The sequence below is a fragment of the Bombina bombina genome, chromosome 2 (genome assembly GCF_027579735.1).
Source record: "Bombina bombina isolate aBomBom1 chromosome 2, aBomBom1.pri, whole genome shotgun sequence".
In the NCBI taxonomy this organism is placed as follows: domain Eukaryota; kingdom Metazoa; phylum Chordata; class Amphibia; order Anura; family Bombinatoridae; genus Bombina; species Bombina bombina.
The window spans coordinates 912207753-912227779 of NC_069500.1; the positions used below are offsets into that span (position 1 = coordinate 912207753).

General features: G+C 38.7%; 1 protein-coding gene across 1 annotated transcript in view; it reads left to right on the forward strand.

The window, feature by feature from the left end:
* Nucleotides 1-20027, forward strand: part of RCHY1 (ring finger and CHY zinc finger domain containing 1) — a 55307-nt gene that overhangs the window by 7770 nt on the left and 27510 nt on the right. The window contains exons 3-5 of the mRNA XM_053703309.1: nucleotides 1334-1449; nucleotides 7363-7441; nucleotides 16771-16815. Of these exons, the coding sequence (XP_053559284.1) occupies nucleotides 1334-1449; nucleotides 7363-7441; nucleotides 16771-16815 (240 nt within the window). The remainder of the gene's footprint in view (nucleotides 1-1333; nucleotides 1450-7362; nucleotides 7442-16770; nucleotides 16816-20027) is intronic.

The window sequence follows — 20027 nt, forward strand, 5'->3', positions numbered from 1 at the left end:
TTTGAGGACGTATGGCATACGTCCTTGGTCGTTAAGGGGTTAAATGGTAAGTTTCTTTCTTTTTTCCACAACAAGTGAAATGTAAATTTTTATGAATTAAAGTGCCCCTGTTTTTAATTGAATTTTGAAAAACCAGGCACTTTAGCATCAAAATATACATTCACTTTAAGTACTGGCAGACAGTCTGCCAGTATGCAGTTTTAGATGTGTTTTTTGTTTTTTATTATTATTTTCTTCAGTGTAGGATTAACCCTTTACATTCCCACCTCCCTGATCCCTCCCAAAAAGCTCTCTAACCCTCCCCCCTCTAACTAGATTTCGCCATCTTGGTACTGGCAGCTGTCTGCCAGTAACACAGTCCAAGTGGTACAGCACTTAGATAACAAGGTGGTGCAAGTTGTAAGGGTACCACACAAAACCCTTAAAGCAGTAACACAGTCCAAAGAATTCAGCAGCACTCACCACTATGCAGAAAATTCCATCTTTTATTGGGATATTCAAAGCAGAAAAGACAACGTTTCGGACCTCTAAGGACTAGAGGTCCGAAACGTTGTCTTTTCTGCTTTGAATATCCCAATAAAAGATGGAATTTTCTGCATAGTGGTGAGTGCAGCTGTCTGCCAGTACCCAGTTATGTAGCCATTTTTATTTAATAATAAAAAACTTTTTTTTTTTTTTCTGTAGTGTTGCTACCTCCCCTCATTACCCTTCCCAGATCGTTTACCCACCCTCTAATTCCCCCTCCACCATAGGAGCCCCCTCTCTCCTTCCCTCATCCTGCCACTCTTAAGTTTTTTCTTTTTTTTTCTCCTGCTACCACCCCCCCCTCCAGCAGGGGCACCACCGCTGTCCGATGCAGAGAGTGCCACAGAGTAACTCTGGGGGCATGCAGAAATAGCACAATCTCGCTACTTTTAGCGAGATCTCAGCAGAGGGAGGTCTAGGACAGCAGTATCGTACAGGGTACAACGCTGGTCCTTAAGGGGTTAAAAACAAAAGGGCCAACATAGCACTCTACCTATAAAAACATTGTCAGTCAAGAACAATTTGTCAGAATTGTTAATGATGTAGTGGAGTTTGCAAGGATAAAAAAGTGGTACAGTCAAATGAGGCATAGTGAAGTATGCCCAAACAGCCAAGTGTTAGACATGAAATCCAAAATGATGATTAGCCGACTACTAAGCAATAGGAATGAAACAACTGCTGGGTTATTTGTTACTTATGTCTGACATTCTCCATGAATTATCACTTATCAGATAATTCTTCTGCTTTAACATAACTGTTTACATTTGTAAGTTTACTTATGGTTTGCATTATCTGTTTTTGTTTGTAGGCCCAAAAGACATGTGAAGGCTGTAGCAATATTTTTGGTGAATATTACTGCAACATTTGCCACCTGTATGACAAGTACAAGAAGCAGTACCATTGTGAGGGGTGTGGCATATGCAGGTAACATAGACTGAATGTATTGCAACGCATTGGGACAAATAATGACCAAAGATATTGATATTCTCAATGTCTCTAATATTCATTTCAGTTTGGCAATATGTTGGCTTTCTCTCTTTCTTTTTTTTCTCTCTCTTTTTTTTCTCTCTTTTTTTTCTCTTTTTTTTTTTTTTTTTTTTTTTTCTCTTTTCTCCAGAAAAGACGGCAAAAGTAACTAACTTTTAAAAGTCCATAATTAAAATTGGGGAAAAGGCATGACGTTTCGATGTTGTACTAGCATCTTTATAAAATGTCCCCAAAGTGAAGAAAGTGTTGTTTCAGTGTAGGCACATCCTCAGTGTGATGCCCAAAGGAAATCATGATGAAATGCTTATATACATATATATTTGTGTTAATATGTGTATATACACATAAATATATATGTAAATAATCATATATATATATATTTCTATTTGCTGCGCTACTTACCCCCTTTGCTGCGATTAGGTTCTGTGCCATCTCTGACAGCATCAGAACAAGGCTCCTGTTGGATCCTATTTATGTGCGTTCTCATGAGCTCAATGCTTCCCAGCTTGCATTTGCATTGCTGACAACTTGTAATACCAGCCACCATTAGCGTGCGCTGGTATTACACAGTCAAGTGCAAATATCGCTTACACTAAAGCAAAATTTAGTGCTCCACTTGTAATCTGGCCCTATGTGTGGTGCAAATGACAACACTGGTCATACCCCAACAAACATCCATATAGTGAAGTATGATGGCAGCATCTTGTTTTTGGGGTGCTTTTCATCTGCAGAGACTGGGAATCTTGTGAGAATTGAAGGAAGAATGGATGGAGTAAAATGCAGGGCAATACTGCAGGAAAACCTTTTACAGTCTGCTAAAAGCTGAAGATTAAAGGGACAGTCTACACCAGCATTTTTATTGTTTTAAAAGATAGATAATCCCTTTATTAACCATTCCCCAGTTTTGCATAACCAACACAATTATATAAATATACTTTTAACCTCTGTGATTATCTTGTATCCAAGCCTCTGCAAACTGCCCCTTTTTCAGTTCTTTTGACAGACTTGCAATCTAGCCTGCTCCCAGATAACTTCACGTGCATGAGCACAGTGTTATCTATATGAAATACGTGAACTAGCACCCTCTAGTGGTGAAAAACTGTTAAAATGCATTCTGAAAAGAGGTGGGCTTCAATGTCTAAGAAATTAGCATATGAACCTCCTAGGTTAAGCTTTCAACTAAGAATACCAAGAGAACACAGCAAAATTGGTGATAAAAGTAAATTGGAAAATTGTTTAAAATTACATGCTCTATCTGAATCATGAAAGTTTATTTTGACCTAGACTGTCCTTCACCATCAGCAGAACAATGTTCCCAAGCACAAGGCAAAAGCAACTTTAGGACAAAAATGTGAATATCCTTCAGTGGTTCCTTCATAGTCCTGATCTCAGTCCTAATGAGAATCTGAGGCACTATTTGAAAATTACTGCACACAAGCACAACCCAACTAACTTGAACCGCCTTGAGCAAAATCGACCTAGAAGAATGGGCCGAGCCAGTGTGCAAAATAGGTAGATACTTTACCTCAAAATACTTATAGCTGCTATTACAGCAAAATGTGGCTCTACTAAATAGTAATGAGAAGTTTGAAGCAGCATATTTCTAAGTTATTTGTTTTCTTTTCAATATATCTGCTAGGGATGTGCATTGTTTTCTTTATTTGCACATTTATTTGTATTGCAATATTACTCTTATAAATTTGGCACCAAAATTAGCAGAATGCCTCAGACCACAGTCGTTTTCAAAATTGGTTTAATTAACAAATGCTATAAAACACAATTTTTATTTTTTGCTCTAAGATGAGTTGTTTGCAATAAAAAATATTGTTTGGGAAAATGTGTGTATGTAATCTAGATTAAAAAAAATATATAATTTTCAATGAGTCTGAATACTTTTGCAATGCATTATATCACTTTTGAAGGGGTCTTGTGCCCCTCTAGGTAGCAGTTGAGTGCAACCATTTTTCTACAGGGTACACTATAAAGTAAATATCCTATATTTCACGCTGAGTGGGCTAGTATTCCCCCCCCCCCCCGGCTGCTAAAGTATAGAGAATTATTTTCACCACTGCTAATTCAGTAATAGTGTTTTATGTACTTGTGATAACAGAAAACAATACAATATTTATACAGTCAGTTTTGCCAATGCTCATTAGAGGCAGAATGCAACTTAAAGGGACAGTCTAGGCCAAAATAAACTTTCATGATTCACATAGAGCATGCCATTTTAAACAATTTTCCAATTTACTTTTATCACCAATTTTGCTTTGTTCTCTTGGTATTCTTAATTGAAAGCTTAACCTAGGAGGTTCATATGCTAATTTCTTAGACCTTGAAGGCCACCTCTTTTCAGAATGCACCACTAGAGGGTGTTAGTTCACATATTTCATATAGATAACTGTGCTTGTGCACGCGAAGTTATCTGGGAGCAGGCACTGATTGGATAAACTGCAAGTCTGTCAAAAGAACTGAAATAAAGGGGCAGTTTGCAGAGGCTTAGATACAAGATAATCACAGAGGTTAAAAATATATTATTATAACTGTGTTGGTTATGCAAAACTGGGGAATGGGTAATAAAGGGATTATCTATCTTTTTAAACAATAAAAATTCTGGTGTACACTGTCCCTTTTAAGTTACCAAAATGTCAGCTCTCTCATTTTCTTGAGCGCAGTGACTACACTGATAATTTATAAGTGCTCATTTTGCAAGAACCCAAGTAATTTTCCTGGTTTTACACAATCTGTTTCTTTTTATGTTTACTTTAAGTATATTTGTTTTTACTAAATGAGCTCTGTTTTATATTCTCTTAATGCAGCATGAGCTTGTATTGGATACATTTTTGTTCATCCCTCTTTTATTCCGTTGTTATATATCCTGAAGTTAAGGGGCAGGCAATAAGTTCCACTTGAGAGTGCGAAACGCATCAGACTATCATTGGCTTAGGATCCATTCCATGTTTTGTATATTTATTTTTAAAGGATTTAAATAAGTATTTTTTAGTTTTATTTTATGCTCGCCTCATAGTGCCTGTTACTTCTTGTACATGATGCTGTAGTGAGCGACTTGAATGGCACTCAAGGCCAGTAGGCAGCCTTGTTTTGAAACGCTGGCACCTCCGTGTTTGTGGAGCTGGAGAGAGCTTTGAGCAGCAGGCATCTATAACCTAGGTTTCTTCAAAATGCTGAAAATCAGTAGAGCTATAGACAATTTTGCAGCATTTTGATAATACCTTGCCCTTTTTTTTTTTTTGGCATTCCCAGGGAGAGTGTGTGTGTATGTATATGTATATATATATTATTTTTTTTCAAATTAAGATGTTTAATGTACCTTTTGAAAGGACCACTAAACACAGTTGAATAACACAATAAATAAATAGACAATGCAAAATCACTTTGTTTGAATTTCACAAGTAGATTTTTTTTTTTTCTGACAAATTTGAAAGTTAATTTTATTGTTTATCACGTGACCACAATCACAGAATGAATATATGTATATTCTGTGAATCTTGCACATGCTAAGTTGGTGATGGTGCACCAGAAACTGCATTTTTATATATCGGATGTGAATTAGAAAGTTGTTTAACCCCATAACCTCTTAAAGACATATGACGGAATTTTTCCGTCATAAAACAATTGAGCAAACTGAAAGCTGTGTCCTTAAAGGGTTAAGGACCAAGGACGTACAGGGTACGTCCTAAAAAAAAATAAATGTCACTTAAGGACCAAGGATGTACCCTGTACGTCCTCAGGGTTTTCAAGCACTGGAAGCGATCGTGATCCTTCCAGCTGCTTTCATGTTATTGCAGTGATGCCTCGATATTGAGGCATCCTGCAATAACATTTTTTAAGCATCCGATGCAGAGAGAGCCACTCTGTGGCCCTCTCTGCATCGGCCAGCGATGGTGCTGATCGTTGGTGGGTGGGAGCCATAACAGGAAGGCGGGTGGGCGGCCCATCTCTGGTGCTAGATCTGATTCCTGACTGTCCGTGATCGCGCGGCGGTGGGGCTCGGCGCGCGCGCACATTAACAGTACACCACGGTTTGCAAGGAGGGAGGGGGAAATAAGGAAATAAAAAGTTTGTGTGTGTGTGTGTATATATATATATATATATATATATATATATATATATATATATATATATATATATATATATATATATATATGTGTATATGTATATATATGTGTGTATATATATATATATATATATATATGTGTGTATATATATATATATATATATATATATATATATATATATATATATATATATATATACACACTATTTCTGAAATAAGGGGATCCTAGAGAAGAATTTTGAACCACTTGTGCCATGATTGCACTAACTGTAAATAATTTCGGGTTTTTATTTGATCGCATTTGGTGGTGAAATGGTGGCATGAAATATACCAAAATGGGCCTAGATCAATACTTTGGGCTGTCTACTACACTAAAGCTAAAATTAACCCTACAAGCTCCCTAATTAACCCCTTCACTGCTGGACATAATACACATGTGGTGAGCAGCGGTATTTAGAGACCTAATTACCAAAAAGCAACTCCAAAGCCATATATGAGAAGGAAAGAGAGAAACAACTGTTAACACAAAAGACCAGTGGACTACTGGGAAGTGTGTACATATATAGCACTCAACAACATAAGAGTGTAATAGTATCAGTGGGAAAAAATAACATGGCAACCATGGTACCATGTTATTATGTTATTTTTTTCCCACTGATACTATTACACTCTTATGTTGTTGAGTGCTATATATGTACACACTTCCCAGTAGTCCACTGGTCTTTTGTCCAAAGTCATATATGTCTATTTCTGAAAAAAGGGGATCCCAGAGAAGCTTTTACAACTATTTGTGCCATAATTGCACAAGCTGTTTGTAAATAATTTCAGTGAGAAACCTAAAGTTTGTGAAACGGCTAACGATTTTTTATTTATTTAAACTTATTTGGCGGTGAAATGGTGGAATGAAATAGACCAAAATGGGCCTAGATCAATACTTTGGGTTGTCTACTAAAAAAAATAAAATATATATAGATGTGAAGGGTTATTCAGGGATTGCTGACGGATATCAGTGTTACAATGTATTGCTAATTTTGAAAAAAAAAAAATGGTTTGAAAATAGCCAAGTGCTAGTTGTATTTATTGCCCTATAACTTGCAAAGAACATGTAAACATTGGGTATTTCTAAACTCAGGACAAAATTTAGAAACTATGTAGCATGGTTGTTTTTTGGTGGTTATAGATGTGCAACAGATTTTGGGGGTCAAAGTTAGAAAAAGTGTGGGTTTTTTTCCCATTTTTTCCTCATATTTTATAAAAAAAAAATATTGTAAATTATAAGATATGATGAAAATAATGGTATCTTTAGAAAGTCCATTTAATGGCGAGAAAAATGGTGTATAATATGTGTGGGTACAGTAAATGAGTAAGAGGAAAATTACAGCTAAACACAAACACTGCAGAAATGTAAAAATAGGCTTGGTCCCAAATGGTCAAAAAATGGAAAAGTGGTCTGGTCACTAAGGGGTTAAAACTGTGCTTTATCTGAATCCTGACAATTTAATTTTGACTTTAGTGGTCCTTAAGTATGTTTTTTGTTAGTACAACTTTCAAATATCTTCATTTTACAAACGTGCAAGTTTACTTATATAATAAAAAAAAAAAAACCTGTATAATTCCTACTTACAAAAAAAGTACACTGAAAAGGTTATTGGTATTTTTTTACTTTATCTTATGATGTATCACCTTTTACATTTACTAAACTTGGAACTGTAGTTTTTTTCTTTAGCTTTTTGTTTAATATGGTTTATGCTTTTCGTTATGTTTCCTTTTGATAGGATTGGCCCAAAAGAAGAATTCGAACACTGTACAAAATGTAATTTATGTTTACCGCTGAGTCTCAAAGGAAACCACAAGGCAAGTGGGGTGTTGGGGTTCTTTACCACACTTTTTTTTTTTTTCTCCATTGACTTCTATGGGGGAATACGTGAACGCGCACACAATATTCTAACGTTAGGTTTTTGTGCTCATTGGGTTAGTGAGCAAGCAAAAACAGTATACTTTCAACTCCTAATACAAGCGCAACCCGACGAGAGCAGAAAGCTTACTTCTAGCGTTAATTAGCACGCCACTTGTAATCTGGCCCATAATTGGTGCTTCTGTTTGTGACAAGAGGTCATTTGAGGCTAGAGGAAAGGAGATTTAATCTCTAGCAACGTAAACTTTTTTTTCACTGTAAGGGCAATCAATTACTGGGCACCAACATCTTGGATCTTAGGTGTTCTTGCACTCTGTGACAGAAGCAGCTATCAGCCACAGATTAGTGATAATGCCAGTTTTGACAGTTGTATTTGGATTAGTGTGAATGAAACAGAAAGGAAGCTTTACATTGTTGCTGTGGCTGCAGTGCTTTATATTATTCATGAGACCATTTTTATATATGCTATGTAACTTTAAAATGATGTACAAAAACTGCAATAATGTTAACTTCCCTTTCTGTATTGTTTGTGTTAACCTGAAGCGCACAGCTGTGAAAAAAAGCTTCACCACCACTGATCTGTACTTGTCACTGGGTGCAAGAATATGTGAACTCCAAGATAGTGGCTCCCGGTATAACAATGTTAAAGGGATATGAAACACAAAAATTATTTTGTGATTCAGACAGACTATCATAACAATTTAAAAAAAACTTTCCAGTTTACTTGTGCTGTCATCCTAGTGCTTTTGCAAATGGATTAATTCTTTCCAAACTGCTGCCATATAGCGCTTCAGAAAAGCACCAGCTCCTAAGCATACGTCCCTGCTTTTCATGAAAAAATGCCAAGAGAATGAAAAAAAATTATAATAGAAGTAAATTAGAAAGTCGTTTAAAATAGTGTTCTCTATCTAAACCATGAAAGAAAAATTTGTGGTTTCGTATCCCTTTTTAAGCTTCACCAACCAGCACCTGTAAAGAACTAAAATAAGAGTATGACTCCAAAGAGACTTGACTTTATTCAATGCATTGCTTTGTTCAAACTTTATAAATAATAGACGCAGTTAGGAGGTGAACTCCTATAATTATTATTTTAATGCAGTTTGATTAAAAGAAAAAAAATAAATACATTTTATATAGATAGATAGATAGATATAGATATATATATGATAGATAGATAGATATAGATATATATAGATATATGCTCAAAAAACAAAGTATTGCAATATGCAGTGATACCTTTTTTTATTGGACTAACATAATATTTAAAAGACAAGCTTTCGAGAGTTTTCCTCTCTTCCTCAGGTCTAAACTCTCGAAAGCTTGTCTTTTAAATATTATGTTAGTCCAATAAAAAAGGTATCACTGCATACTGCAATACTTTGTTTTTGGAGCATCTATCTACTGGACTAACACGGCTACTCCAATCTTCAATATATATATATTAGTGTTTGACAGATTACAAGTACCGATACTTTTTTTTTTAAATCTTGTGACAGTTTCTCAAGCACAATACAGACTAATGATTTAAGATAGCTTCTTTAAAATTATGAAGAACTATAACTCAAAAGACTTTATGAAATAAGTTTTATTTACTTGTCACAAAGTTGTAAAAACTCGAAGAAATTTCACAGAATATGTTTATAAATAAAACATATTACAATAAAATATATTAACAATACATAACAAATGTAAAATCACAACCAACTAAAAGTGCAATACAGTTAAAAATATAACTGCACTATTTCTCCAACATAGGTGTGTCCGGTCCACGGCGTCATCCTTACTTGTGGGATATTCTCTTCCCCAACAGGAAATGGCAAAGAGCCCAGCAAAGCTGGTCACATGATCCCTCCTAGGCTCCGCCTACCCCAGTCATTCTCTTTGCCGTTGTACAGGCAACATCTCCACGGAGATGGCTTAGAGTTTTTTAGTGTTTAACTGTAGTTTTTCATTATTCAATCAAGAGTTTGTTATTTTCAAATAGTGCTGGTACGTACTATTTACTCAGAAACAGAAAAGAGATGAAGAATTCTGTTTGTATGAGGAAAATGATTTTAGCAACCGTAACTAAAATCCATGGCTGTTCCACACAGGACTGTTGAGAGCAATTAACTTCAGTTGGGGGAACAGTGTGCAGTCTCTTACTGCTTGAGGTATGACACATTCTAACAAGACGATGTAATGCTGGAAGCTGTCATTTTCCCTATGGGATCCGGTAAGCCATGTTTATTACGATTGTAAATAAGGGCTTCACAAGGGCTTATTTAAACTGTAGACTTTTTCTGGGCTAAATCGATTGATTATTAACACATATTTAGCCTTGAGGAATCATTTTATCTGGGTATTTTGATATAATAATATCGGCAGGCACTGTTTTAGACACCTTATTCTTTAGGGGCTTTCCCAAAGCATAGGCAGAGTCTCATTTTCGCGCCGGTGTTGCGCACTTGTTTTTGAGAGGCATGGCATGCAGTCGCATGTGAGAGGAGCTCTGATACTTATAAAAGACTTTCTGAAGGCATCATTTGGTATCGTATTCCCCTTTGGGTTTGGTTGGGTCTCAGCAAAGCAGATACCAGGGACTGTAAAGGGGTTTAAAGCTTAAAACGGCTCCGGTTCCGTTATTTTAAGGGTTAAAGCTTCCAAAATTGGTGTGCAATATTTTCAAAGCTTTAAGACGCTGTGGTGAAAATTTGGTGAATTTTGAACAATTCCTTCATGTTTTTTCGCAATTGCAGTAATAAAGTGTGTTCAGTTTAAAATTTAAAGTGACAGTAACGGTTTTATTTTAAAACGTTTTTTGTACTTTCTGATCAAGTTTATGCCTGTTTATCATGTCTGAACTACCAGATAGACTGTGTTCTGAATGTGGGGAAGCCAGAATTCCTACTCATTTAAATAAATGTGATTTATGTGATAATGACAATGATGCCCAAGATGATTCCTCAAGTGAGGGGAGTAAGCATGGTACTGCATCATTCCCTCCTTCGTCTACACGAGTCTTGCCCACTCAGGAGGCCCCTAGTACATCTAGCGCGCCAATACTCCTTACTATGCAACAATTAACGGCTGTAATGGATAATTCTGTCAAAAACATTTTAGCCAAAATGAACCCTTGTCAGCGTAAGCGTGGCTGCTCTGTTTTAGTTACTGAAGAGCATGACGACGCTGATATTAATATCTCTGAAGGGCCCCTAACCCAATCTGAGGGGGCCAGGGAGGTTTTGTCTGAGGGAGAAATTACTGATTTAGGGAACATTTCTCAGCAGGCTGAATCTGATGTGATTACATTTAAATTTAAATTGGAACATCTCCGCATTTTGCTTAAGGAGGTATTATCCACTCTGGATGATTGTGAAAATTTAGTCATCCCAGAGAAACTATGTAAAATGGACAAGTTCCTAGAGGTGCCGGGGCTCCCAGAAGCTTTTCCTATACCCAAGCGGGTGGCGGACATTGTTAATAAAGAATGGGAAAGGCCCGGTATTCCTTTCGTCCCTCCCCCCATATTTAAAAAATTGTTTCCTATGGTCGACCCCAGAAAGGACTTATGGCAGTCAGTCCCCAAGGTCGAGGGAGCGGTTTCTACTTTAAACAAACGCACCACTATTCCCATAGAGGATAGTTGTGCTTTCAAAGATCCTATGGATAAAAAATTAGAAGGTTTGCTTAAAAAGATGTTTGTTCAGCAGGGTTACCTTCTACAACCCATTTCATGCATTGTCCCTGTCACTACTGCCGCATATTTCTGGTTTGATGAACTGCTTAAGGTGCTCGATAGTGACTCTCCTCCTTATGAGGAGATTATGGACAGAATCAATGCTCTCAAATTGGCTAATTCTTTCACTCTAGACGCCTCTTTGCAATTGGCTAAGTTAGCGGCTAGGAACTCTGGGTTTGCTATTGTGGCGCGCAGAGCGCTTTGGTTGAAATCTTGGTCGGCTGATGCGTCTTCCAAGAACAAGCTACTAAACATTCCTTTCAAGGGGAAAACGTTGTTTGGTCCTGACTTGAAAGAGATTATCTCTGATATCACTGGGGGTAAGGGCCACGCCCTTCCTCAGGATCGGCCTTTCAAGGCAAAAAATAGACCTAATTTTCGTCCCTTTCGTAAAAACGGACCAGCCCAAGGTGCTACGTCCTCTAAGCAAGAGGGTAATACTTCTCAGGCCAAGCCAGCTTGGAGACCAATGCAAGGCTGGAACAAGGGAAAGCAGGCCAAGAAACCTGCCACTGCTACCAAGACAGCATGAAATATTGGCCCCCGATCCGGGACCGGATCTGGTGGGGGGCAGACTCTCTCTCTTCGCTCAGGCTTGGGCAAGAGATGTTCTGGATCCTTGGGCGCTAGAAATAGTCTCCCAGGGTTATCTTCTGGAATTCAAGGGACTTCCCCCAAGGGGGAGGTTCCACAGGTCGCAGTTGTCTTCAGACCACATAAAAAGACAGGCGTTCTTACATTGTGTAGAAGACCTGTTAAAAATGGGAGTGATTCATCCTGTTCCATTAAGAGAACAGGGGATGGGGTTCTACTCCAATCTGTTCATAGTTCCCAAAAAAGAGGGAACGTTCAGACCAATCCTAGATCTCAAGATCTTAAACAAATTTCTCAAGGTCCCATCGTTCAAGATGGAAACCATTCGAACTATCCTTCCTTCCATCCAGGAAGGTCAATTCATGACCACGGTGGATTTAAAGGATGCGTATCTACATATTCCTATCCACAAGGAACATCATCGGTTCCTAAGGTTTGCATTCCTGGACAAACATTACCAGTTCGTGGCGCTTCCTTTCGGATTAGCCACTGCTCCAAGGATTTTCACAAAGGTACTAGGGTCCCTTCTAGCGGTGCTAAGACCAAGGGGCATTGCAGTAGTACCTTACCTGGACGACATTCTGATTCAAGCGTCGTCCCTTCCTCAAGCAAAGGCTCACACGGACATTGTCCTGGCCTTTCTCAGATCTCACGGCTGGAAAGTGAACGTGGAAAAGAGTTCTCTATCCCCGTCAACAAGGGTTCCCTTCTTGGGAACAATTATAGACTCCTTAGAAATGAGGATCTTTCTAACAGAGGCCAGAAAAACAAAGCTTCTGGACTCTTGTCGGATACTTCATTCCGTTCCTCTTCCTTCCATAGCTCAGTGCATGGAAGTGATCGGGTTGATGGTGGCGGCGATGGACATAGTTCCTTTTGCGCGCATTCATCTAAGACCATTACAACTGTGCATGCTCAGTCAGTGGAATGGGGACTATACAGACTTGTCTCCGAAGATACAAGTAAATCAGAGGACCAGAGACTCACTCCGTTGGTGGCTGTCCCTGGACAATCTGTCTCAAGGGATGATGTTCCACAGACCAGAGTGGGTCATTGTCACGACCGACGCCAGTCTGATAGGCTGGGGCGCGGTCTGGGGATCCCTGAAAGCTCAGGGTCTTTGGTCTCGGGAAGAATCTCTTCTACCGATAAATATTCTGGAACTGAGAGCGATATTCAATGCTCTCCAGGCCTGGCCCCAGCTTGCGAGGACCAGGTTCATACGGTTTCAATCAGACAACATGACGACTGTTGCGTACATCAACCATCAGGGGGGAACAAGGAGTTCCCTAGCGATGGAAGAAGTAACCAAAATTATTCTTTGGGCGGAGTCTCACTCCTGCCACCTGTCTGCTATCCACATCCCAGGAGTGGAAAATTGGGAAGCGGATTTTCTGAGTCGGCAGACATTGCATCCGGGGGAGTGGGAACTCCATCCGGAAATCTTTGCCCAAGTCACTCACCTGTGGGGCATTCCAGACATGGATCTGATGGCCTCTCGTCAGAACTTCAAAGTTCCTTGCTACGGGGCCAGATCCAGGGATCCCAAGGCGGCTCTAGTGGATGCACTAGTAGCACCTTGGACCTTCAAACTAGCTTATGTGTTCCCGCCATTTCCTCTCATCCCCAGGCTGATAGCCAGGATCAAGCAGGAGAGGGCGTCGGTGATCTTGATAGCTCCTGCGTGGCCACGCAGGACTTGGTATGCAGATCTGGTGAATATGTCATCGGCTCCACCTTGGAAGCTACCTTTGAGACGAGACCTTCTTGTTCAGGGTCCGTTCGAACATCCGAATCTGGTTTCACTCCAGCTGACTGCTTGGAGATTGAACGCTTGATTTTATCGAAGCGAGGATTCTCAGATTCTGTTATCGATACTCTTGTTCAGGCCAGAAAGCCTGTGACTAGAAAGATTTACCACAAAATTTGGAAAAAATATATCTGTTGGTGTGAATCTAAAGGATTCCCTTGGGACAAGGTTAAGATTCCTAGGATTCTATCCTTCCTTCAAGAAGGATTGGAAAAAGGATTATCTGCAAGTTCCCTGAAGGGACAGATTTCTGCCTTGTCGGTATTACTTCACAAAAAGCTGGCAGCTGTGCCAGATGTTCAAGCCTTTGTTCAGGCTCTGGTTAGAATCAAGCCTGTTTACAAACCTTTGACTCCTCCTTGGAGTCTCAATTTAGTTCTTTCAGTTCTTCAGGGGGTTCCATTTGAACCCTTACATTCCGTTGATATTAAGTTATTATCTTGGAAAGTTTTGTTTTTAGTTGCGATTTCTTCTGCTAGAAGAGTCTCAGAATTATCTGCTCTGCAGTGTTCTCCTCCTTATCTGGTGTTCCATGCAGATAAGGTGGTTTTACGTACTAAACCTGGTTTTCTTCCAAAAGTTGTTTCTAACAAAAACATTAACCAGGAGATTATCGTACCTTCTCTGTGTCCAAAACCAGTTTCAAAGAAGGAACGTTTGTTGCACAATTTGGATGTTGTTCGCGCTCTAAAATTCTATTTAGATGCTACAAAGGATTTTAGACAAACATCTTCCTTGTTTGTTGTTTATTCAGGTAAAAGGAGAGGTCAAAAAGCAACTTCTACCTCTCTCTCTTTTTGGATTAAAAGCATCATCAGATTGGCTTACGAGACTGCCGGACGGCAGCCTCCCGAAAGAATCACAGCTCATTCCACTAGGGCTGTGGCTTCCACATGGGCCTTCAAGAACGAGGCTTCTGTTGATCAGATATGTAGGGCAGCGACTTGGTCTTCACTGCACACTTTTACCAAATTTTACAAGTTTGATACTTTTGCTTCTTCTGAGGCTATTTTTGGGAGAAAGGTTTTACAAGCCGTGGTGCCTTCCATTTAGGTGACCTGATTTGCTCCCTCCCTTCATCCGTGTCCTAAAGCTTTGGTATTGGTTCCCACAAGTAAGGATGACGCCGTGGACCGGACACACCTATGTTGGAGAAAACAGAATTTATGTTTACCTGATAAATTTCTTTCTCCAACGGTGTGTCCGGTCCACGGCCCGCCCTGGTTTTTTTTAATCAGGTCTGATATTTTATTTTCTTTAACTACAGTCACCACGGTACCATATGGTTTCTCCTATGCAAATATTCCTCCTTAACGTCGGTCGAATGACTGGGGTAGGCGGAGCCTAGGAGGGATCATGTGACCAGCTTTGCTGGGCTCTTTGCCATTTCCTGTTGGGGAAGAGAATATCCCACAAGTAAGGATGACGCCGTGGACCGGACACACCGTTGGAGAAAGAAATTTATCAGGTAAACATAAATTCTGTTTTTATCATGGGGAACAACACTATGGAATAGATTACATTGACTGGTAAGCTTTACCAATGTTCTCATTACATGTCCAACTCCATTAAAGTCTTTGGAGTTGGAAATGTGAACAGAGCATTGGTAAAGTTTACCAATCAAATGTAATCTAAATCTAGTCCTATAATTGTAGGATGAGTGAATGTTCATAGGAATTAACTTAATATGTCCTATGAACACTCTTCCTGCAATTATATAAGATAAGGATGTTCCTCAGAGTACAGTATGTTTTGAGCATAATTGTGCAAGATGAGAACTAGCAGTATAACAGCTAATCTAGCAATTAGAATACATTTTTCAAAAGTTATTTTTAAGGAACAGAAGCATGTTGAGCTATAAGTCTGTTTCTTTTATCAGTAAGAACGTTTGACTCTAAGCTGAACAGTCTCACTTTCCACACTACTGCATGGGGCAGAAAGATATTTTTGGGCCATTAAATCACAGTTTATTAACTGCCCAGTACTTCAGGCAGGGGTTTGTCTAAGTTACAGTGATCTCTCCCAGGTAGGCATCCAGCTGTATAGTAGCAGCTTTTGGAGCACTGCTCTGACGTACAATAATACAAATAACAGCAATTTTTATTGGCGGAACAGAAGTGAACAATTTTTAGTCAAGTCTCCACTGCAGCTTAGAATGAAATGGAAACATGAAGTTTAAAAAAAAATGCCACAAAATGGCGTATGGGTAAGATCTATGATCTGGAGGTATCGGTTTAAGTATCGGTGCATTTGCACGAGTACAAGTACTGGTGCAAGTACTTGGTATCGGTACCGATACTAGTATCGGTGCAACCCTAATATATAATACAATATGCTGTCAGAATATTCAGTATCTGAGGTATATTCCTTTACCATTTTACTATATAAAGCATGGAACAAAATACATTGCTGACCCTCAATGAATTTTGTTCCATGCTTTATATAGTAAAATGGTAAAGGAATAAAGGATGTGCAGTTTCCATCATACCATTGTGATATATTATTCAAAAATATTTTCTTAAACAAAAGGAAAAAAATTCAGCTCGTTATTTCTCAGGCATTTTATATGCATATGCTTGTTTAATGACAATAGCTTTTAATAAGGCCTCCTATTGGTTCTGGCTGGGTTGTTGTGTCCAACTAAATTATGAGTTGCTAGTTGGAAGCACTACAGTTAAAGGGACACTAAACCTAATTTTTTTCTTTCATGATTCAGATAGAGCATGAGCTTTTAAGCACCTTTGTAATTTACTCCTATTATCATTTTTTCTTTGTTCTTATGCTATCTTGATTTTAAAAAGCAGTACTGTAAGCTTTAGAGCCGGACCATTTTTTATTCAGCACCTGGGTAGCACTTGCTGATTTGTGGCTAAATGTAGCAAACCAATCAGCAAGCACTACCAAGGTGCTGAACTAAAAATGGGCCGGCTCCTAACCTTTTATTACTGCTTTTTCAAATCAAATCTGAATCATGAAAGAAAAATTGTGGGGTTAGTATCCCTTTTTATGGAGGCTTCAAATTTAAAAAAAATAAAAAAAATTATGGCTAAGGAGACTTATTTTCACAAAAAAGGCCTCTTCAAGTGTATTCTTTTATTTACGTGAATGACTATTATGATTTTTTAAAATATTTTTTATTTTAGTGTATAGAAAATGTATCAAGGCAAGACTGCCCGATATGTTTAGAGGTAAGTGATATTACATATTTATTCTTTTGCAGGCTAAAAGCCGAGATGGTTACAAATCACTTTAAAGGGACTTTTCAGCCGCATGGATTAATTTCAGTTTTGAAAAGATGCATTTTTGTAATATACTTGTATTGGCAAAAATGCTTCTTATAAAAGCTATGACTGTTTTAAATTTGTATTTAAAGGGCCATGATACCCAAATGTTGAAACATTTAAAATGATACAGCATAGCTGTAAAAAGCGAACTAGAAAATATCACCTGAACATCTCTATGTAAAAATGAAATATATTTTACCTCAGTGTCCTAAGTATTCAAACCCCATTGCAAAGGACTTTAAGCAGCAAATCAATATGTCTGTCCCAGGACAGGCAAGGGAGTGAGCTTCGTGCACACATGTTATTTCCCTATTCAGTTTAAGGAAGTCTCATGAGATCACAGTAAAAGAGTTCATGACCTCAGCACTGCTGATGCTGATTGGCTGCAGTTCATTTCTTCATATTTTTTATTTTACCTGCAGCTGGGCATTAACTGAAATAACTTTTTACACAGAACTTACTCTGCTGAGCTGAGGAAATTGTGTGGTAAAATATCTTCTTTTTTTTACTTAGAGATGCTCAGGTGATATTTTCCTGTCGGCTTTTTACAGTTATACTGCATCAGTTTCAAGTGATTTAGCATATGAGTATTATGTACCTTTAAATATGCACTGTGCACCAGCATTTTAAACACAGCAATTAACAAATAGTTATTACCTGATGGTACAAGCACCATAGGCTCTGAGCAAGTTTTGACATGATACTAGGCCTCACTGGTGCTCTGAGCAGCTGAACTATATAAAATGCTGGTGAAACGCCATTTTTTTTTCTTTCATGATTCAGATAGAGGATAGGGGCGCGATCCGATATATGGCACATGTTTCGGCGCAAGAGTGGAAACCTGTGCCGCCCGTAGTTTCACCTCGCACATCGGGCTATCACATATACGGCGCCGACAGTTGCTAAAGTGCCGTAAGTCGGACAAACTAGCGATGTCCAGAAATAAGCGTAAGTACAAATTTCTGGAGTCGCCAGTGACTTACGGCACTTTAGAAACTGCCGCTGCCTAAAAAAACTAAAGTATAAAATATCCCGTAACTGTCTAATACGCCTCCCAAACATCTTCCCGACACGTATACCCCTCTATCCGCAATCCCCCCCTCTCGCTCCTAACAAGACATGTACTAAACCCTAAACCGCCGCTCCCAGACCCTGCCGCCACCTATATTATATGTATTGCCCCCTAATCTGACCCCCCTATACCGCCGCCACCTATATTGTATGTATTACCCTCTAATCTGACCCCCTTTACACTGCTGCCACCTATATTATATGTATTAACCCCTAATCTGACCCCCCTACACCGCCGCCACCTATATTAACTCCAAATCTGACCCCCCCCCTACACCGCCGCCACCTATATTATATGTATTAACCCCTAAACCGCCGCTCCCGGACCCCGCCGCCACCTATATTATATGTATTACCCCCTAATCTGACCCCCCTACACCACCGCCACGTATATTAACTATATTACCCCCTAAACCTAAGTCTAACCCTAACACCCCATAACTTAATTATTATTTCAATAAATCTAAATAATATTCTTATTATTAACTAAATTATTCCTATTTAAAACTAAATACTTACCTATAAAATAAACCCTAAGATAGCTACAATATAATTAATAATTACATTGTAGCTATTTTAGGGTTTATATTTATTTTACAGGTAACTTTGTATTTATTTCTTCTGTTATGTGTGATCAGTCCACGGGTCATCATTACTTCTGGGATATAACTCCTCCCCAACAGGAAATGCAAGAGGATTCACCCAGCAGAGCTGCATATAGCTCCTCCCCTCTACGTCAGTCCCAGTCATTCTCTTGCACCCAACGACTAGATAGGATGTGTGAGAGGACTATGGTGATTATACTTAGTTTTTATGACTTCAATCAAAAGTTTGTTATTTTAAAATAGCACCGGAGCGTGTTATTACTTCTCTGGCAGAGTTTGAGGAAGAATCTGTCAGAGTTTTTTACTATGATTTTAACCGGAGTAGCTAAGATCATATTGCTGTTCTCGGCCATCTGAGGGAGGTAAAGGCTTCAGATCAGGGGACAGCGGGCAGAGGAATCTGCATTGAGGTATGTAGCAGTTTTTATTTTCTGAATGGAATTGATGAGAAAATCCTGCCATACCGTTAAAATGACATGTATGTATACACTTCAGTATTCTGGGGATGGTATTTCACCGGAACTACTCTGTTAAAGGTCACTAATCCTTTTTAATAACTATTTATCATGTTAAACGTTTTTGCTGGAATGTAGAATCGTTTACATTGCTGAGGTACTGTGTGAATAAATATTTGGGCATTATTTTCCACTTGGCAGTTTTTTTTGCTTTATATTGTGACAGTTTCGTTTCTCTTCACTGCTGTGTGGGAGAGGAAGGGGCCGTTTTGGCGCTCTTTGCTACGCATCAAAAAATACCAGTCAGTTACTTTTATTTTTCCTGCATGATCCGGTTCATCTCTGATAGATCTCAGGGGTCTTCAAACTTCTTTGAAGGGAGGTAAATTCTCTCAGCAGAGCTGTGAGAATTCTTATAGTGACTGTGAATAAAAACGTTGCTTTGTATTTTTTATGTCAAATTTAATTATTGTTATTTTACTAATGGGAACAAACCTTTGCTAAAAGTTTTGTTGTTTTAAAGTTTGATGCTATAACTGTTTTTTCAGTTCACTATTTCAACTGTCATTTAATCGTTAGTACCTCTTTGAGGCACAGTACGTTTTTTTGCTAAAAAAGATTATAACCAAGTTGTAAGTTTTTTTGCTAGTGTGTTAAACATGTCTGACTCAGAGGAAGATATCTGTGTCATTTGTTCCAATGCCAAGGTGGAGCCCAATAGAAATTTATGTACTAACTGTATTGATGCTACTTTAAATAAAAGTCAATCTGTACAATGTGAACAAATTTCACCAAACAGCGAGGGGAGAGTTATGCCGACTAACTCGCCTCACGCGGCAGTACCTGCATCTCCCGCCCGGGAGGTGCGTGATATTTTGGCGCCTAGTACATCTGGGCGGCCATTACAGATAACATTACAAGATATGGCTACTGTTATGACTGAACTTTTGTCTAAATTACCAGAACTAAGAGGCAAGCGTGATCA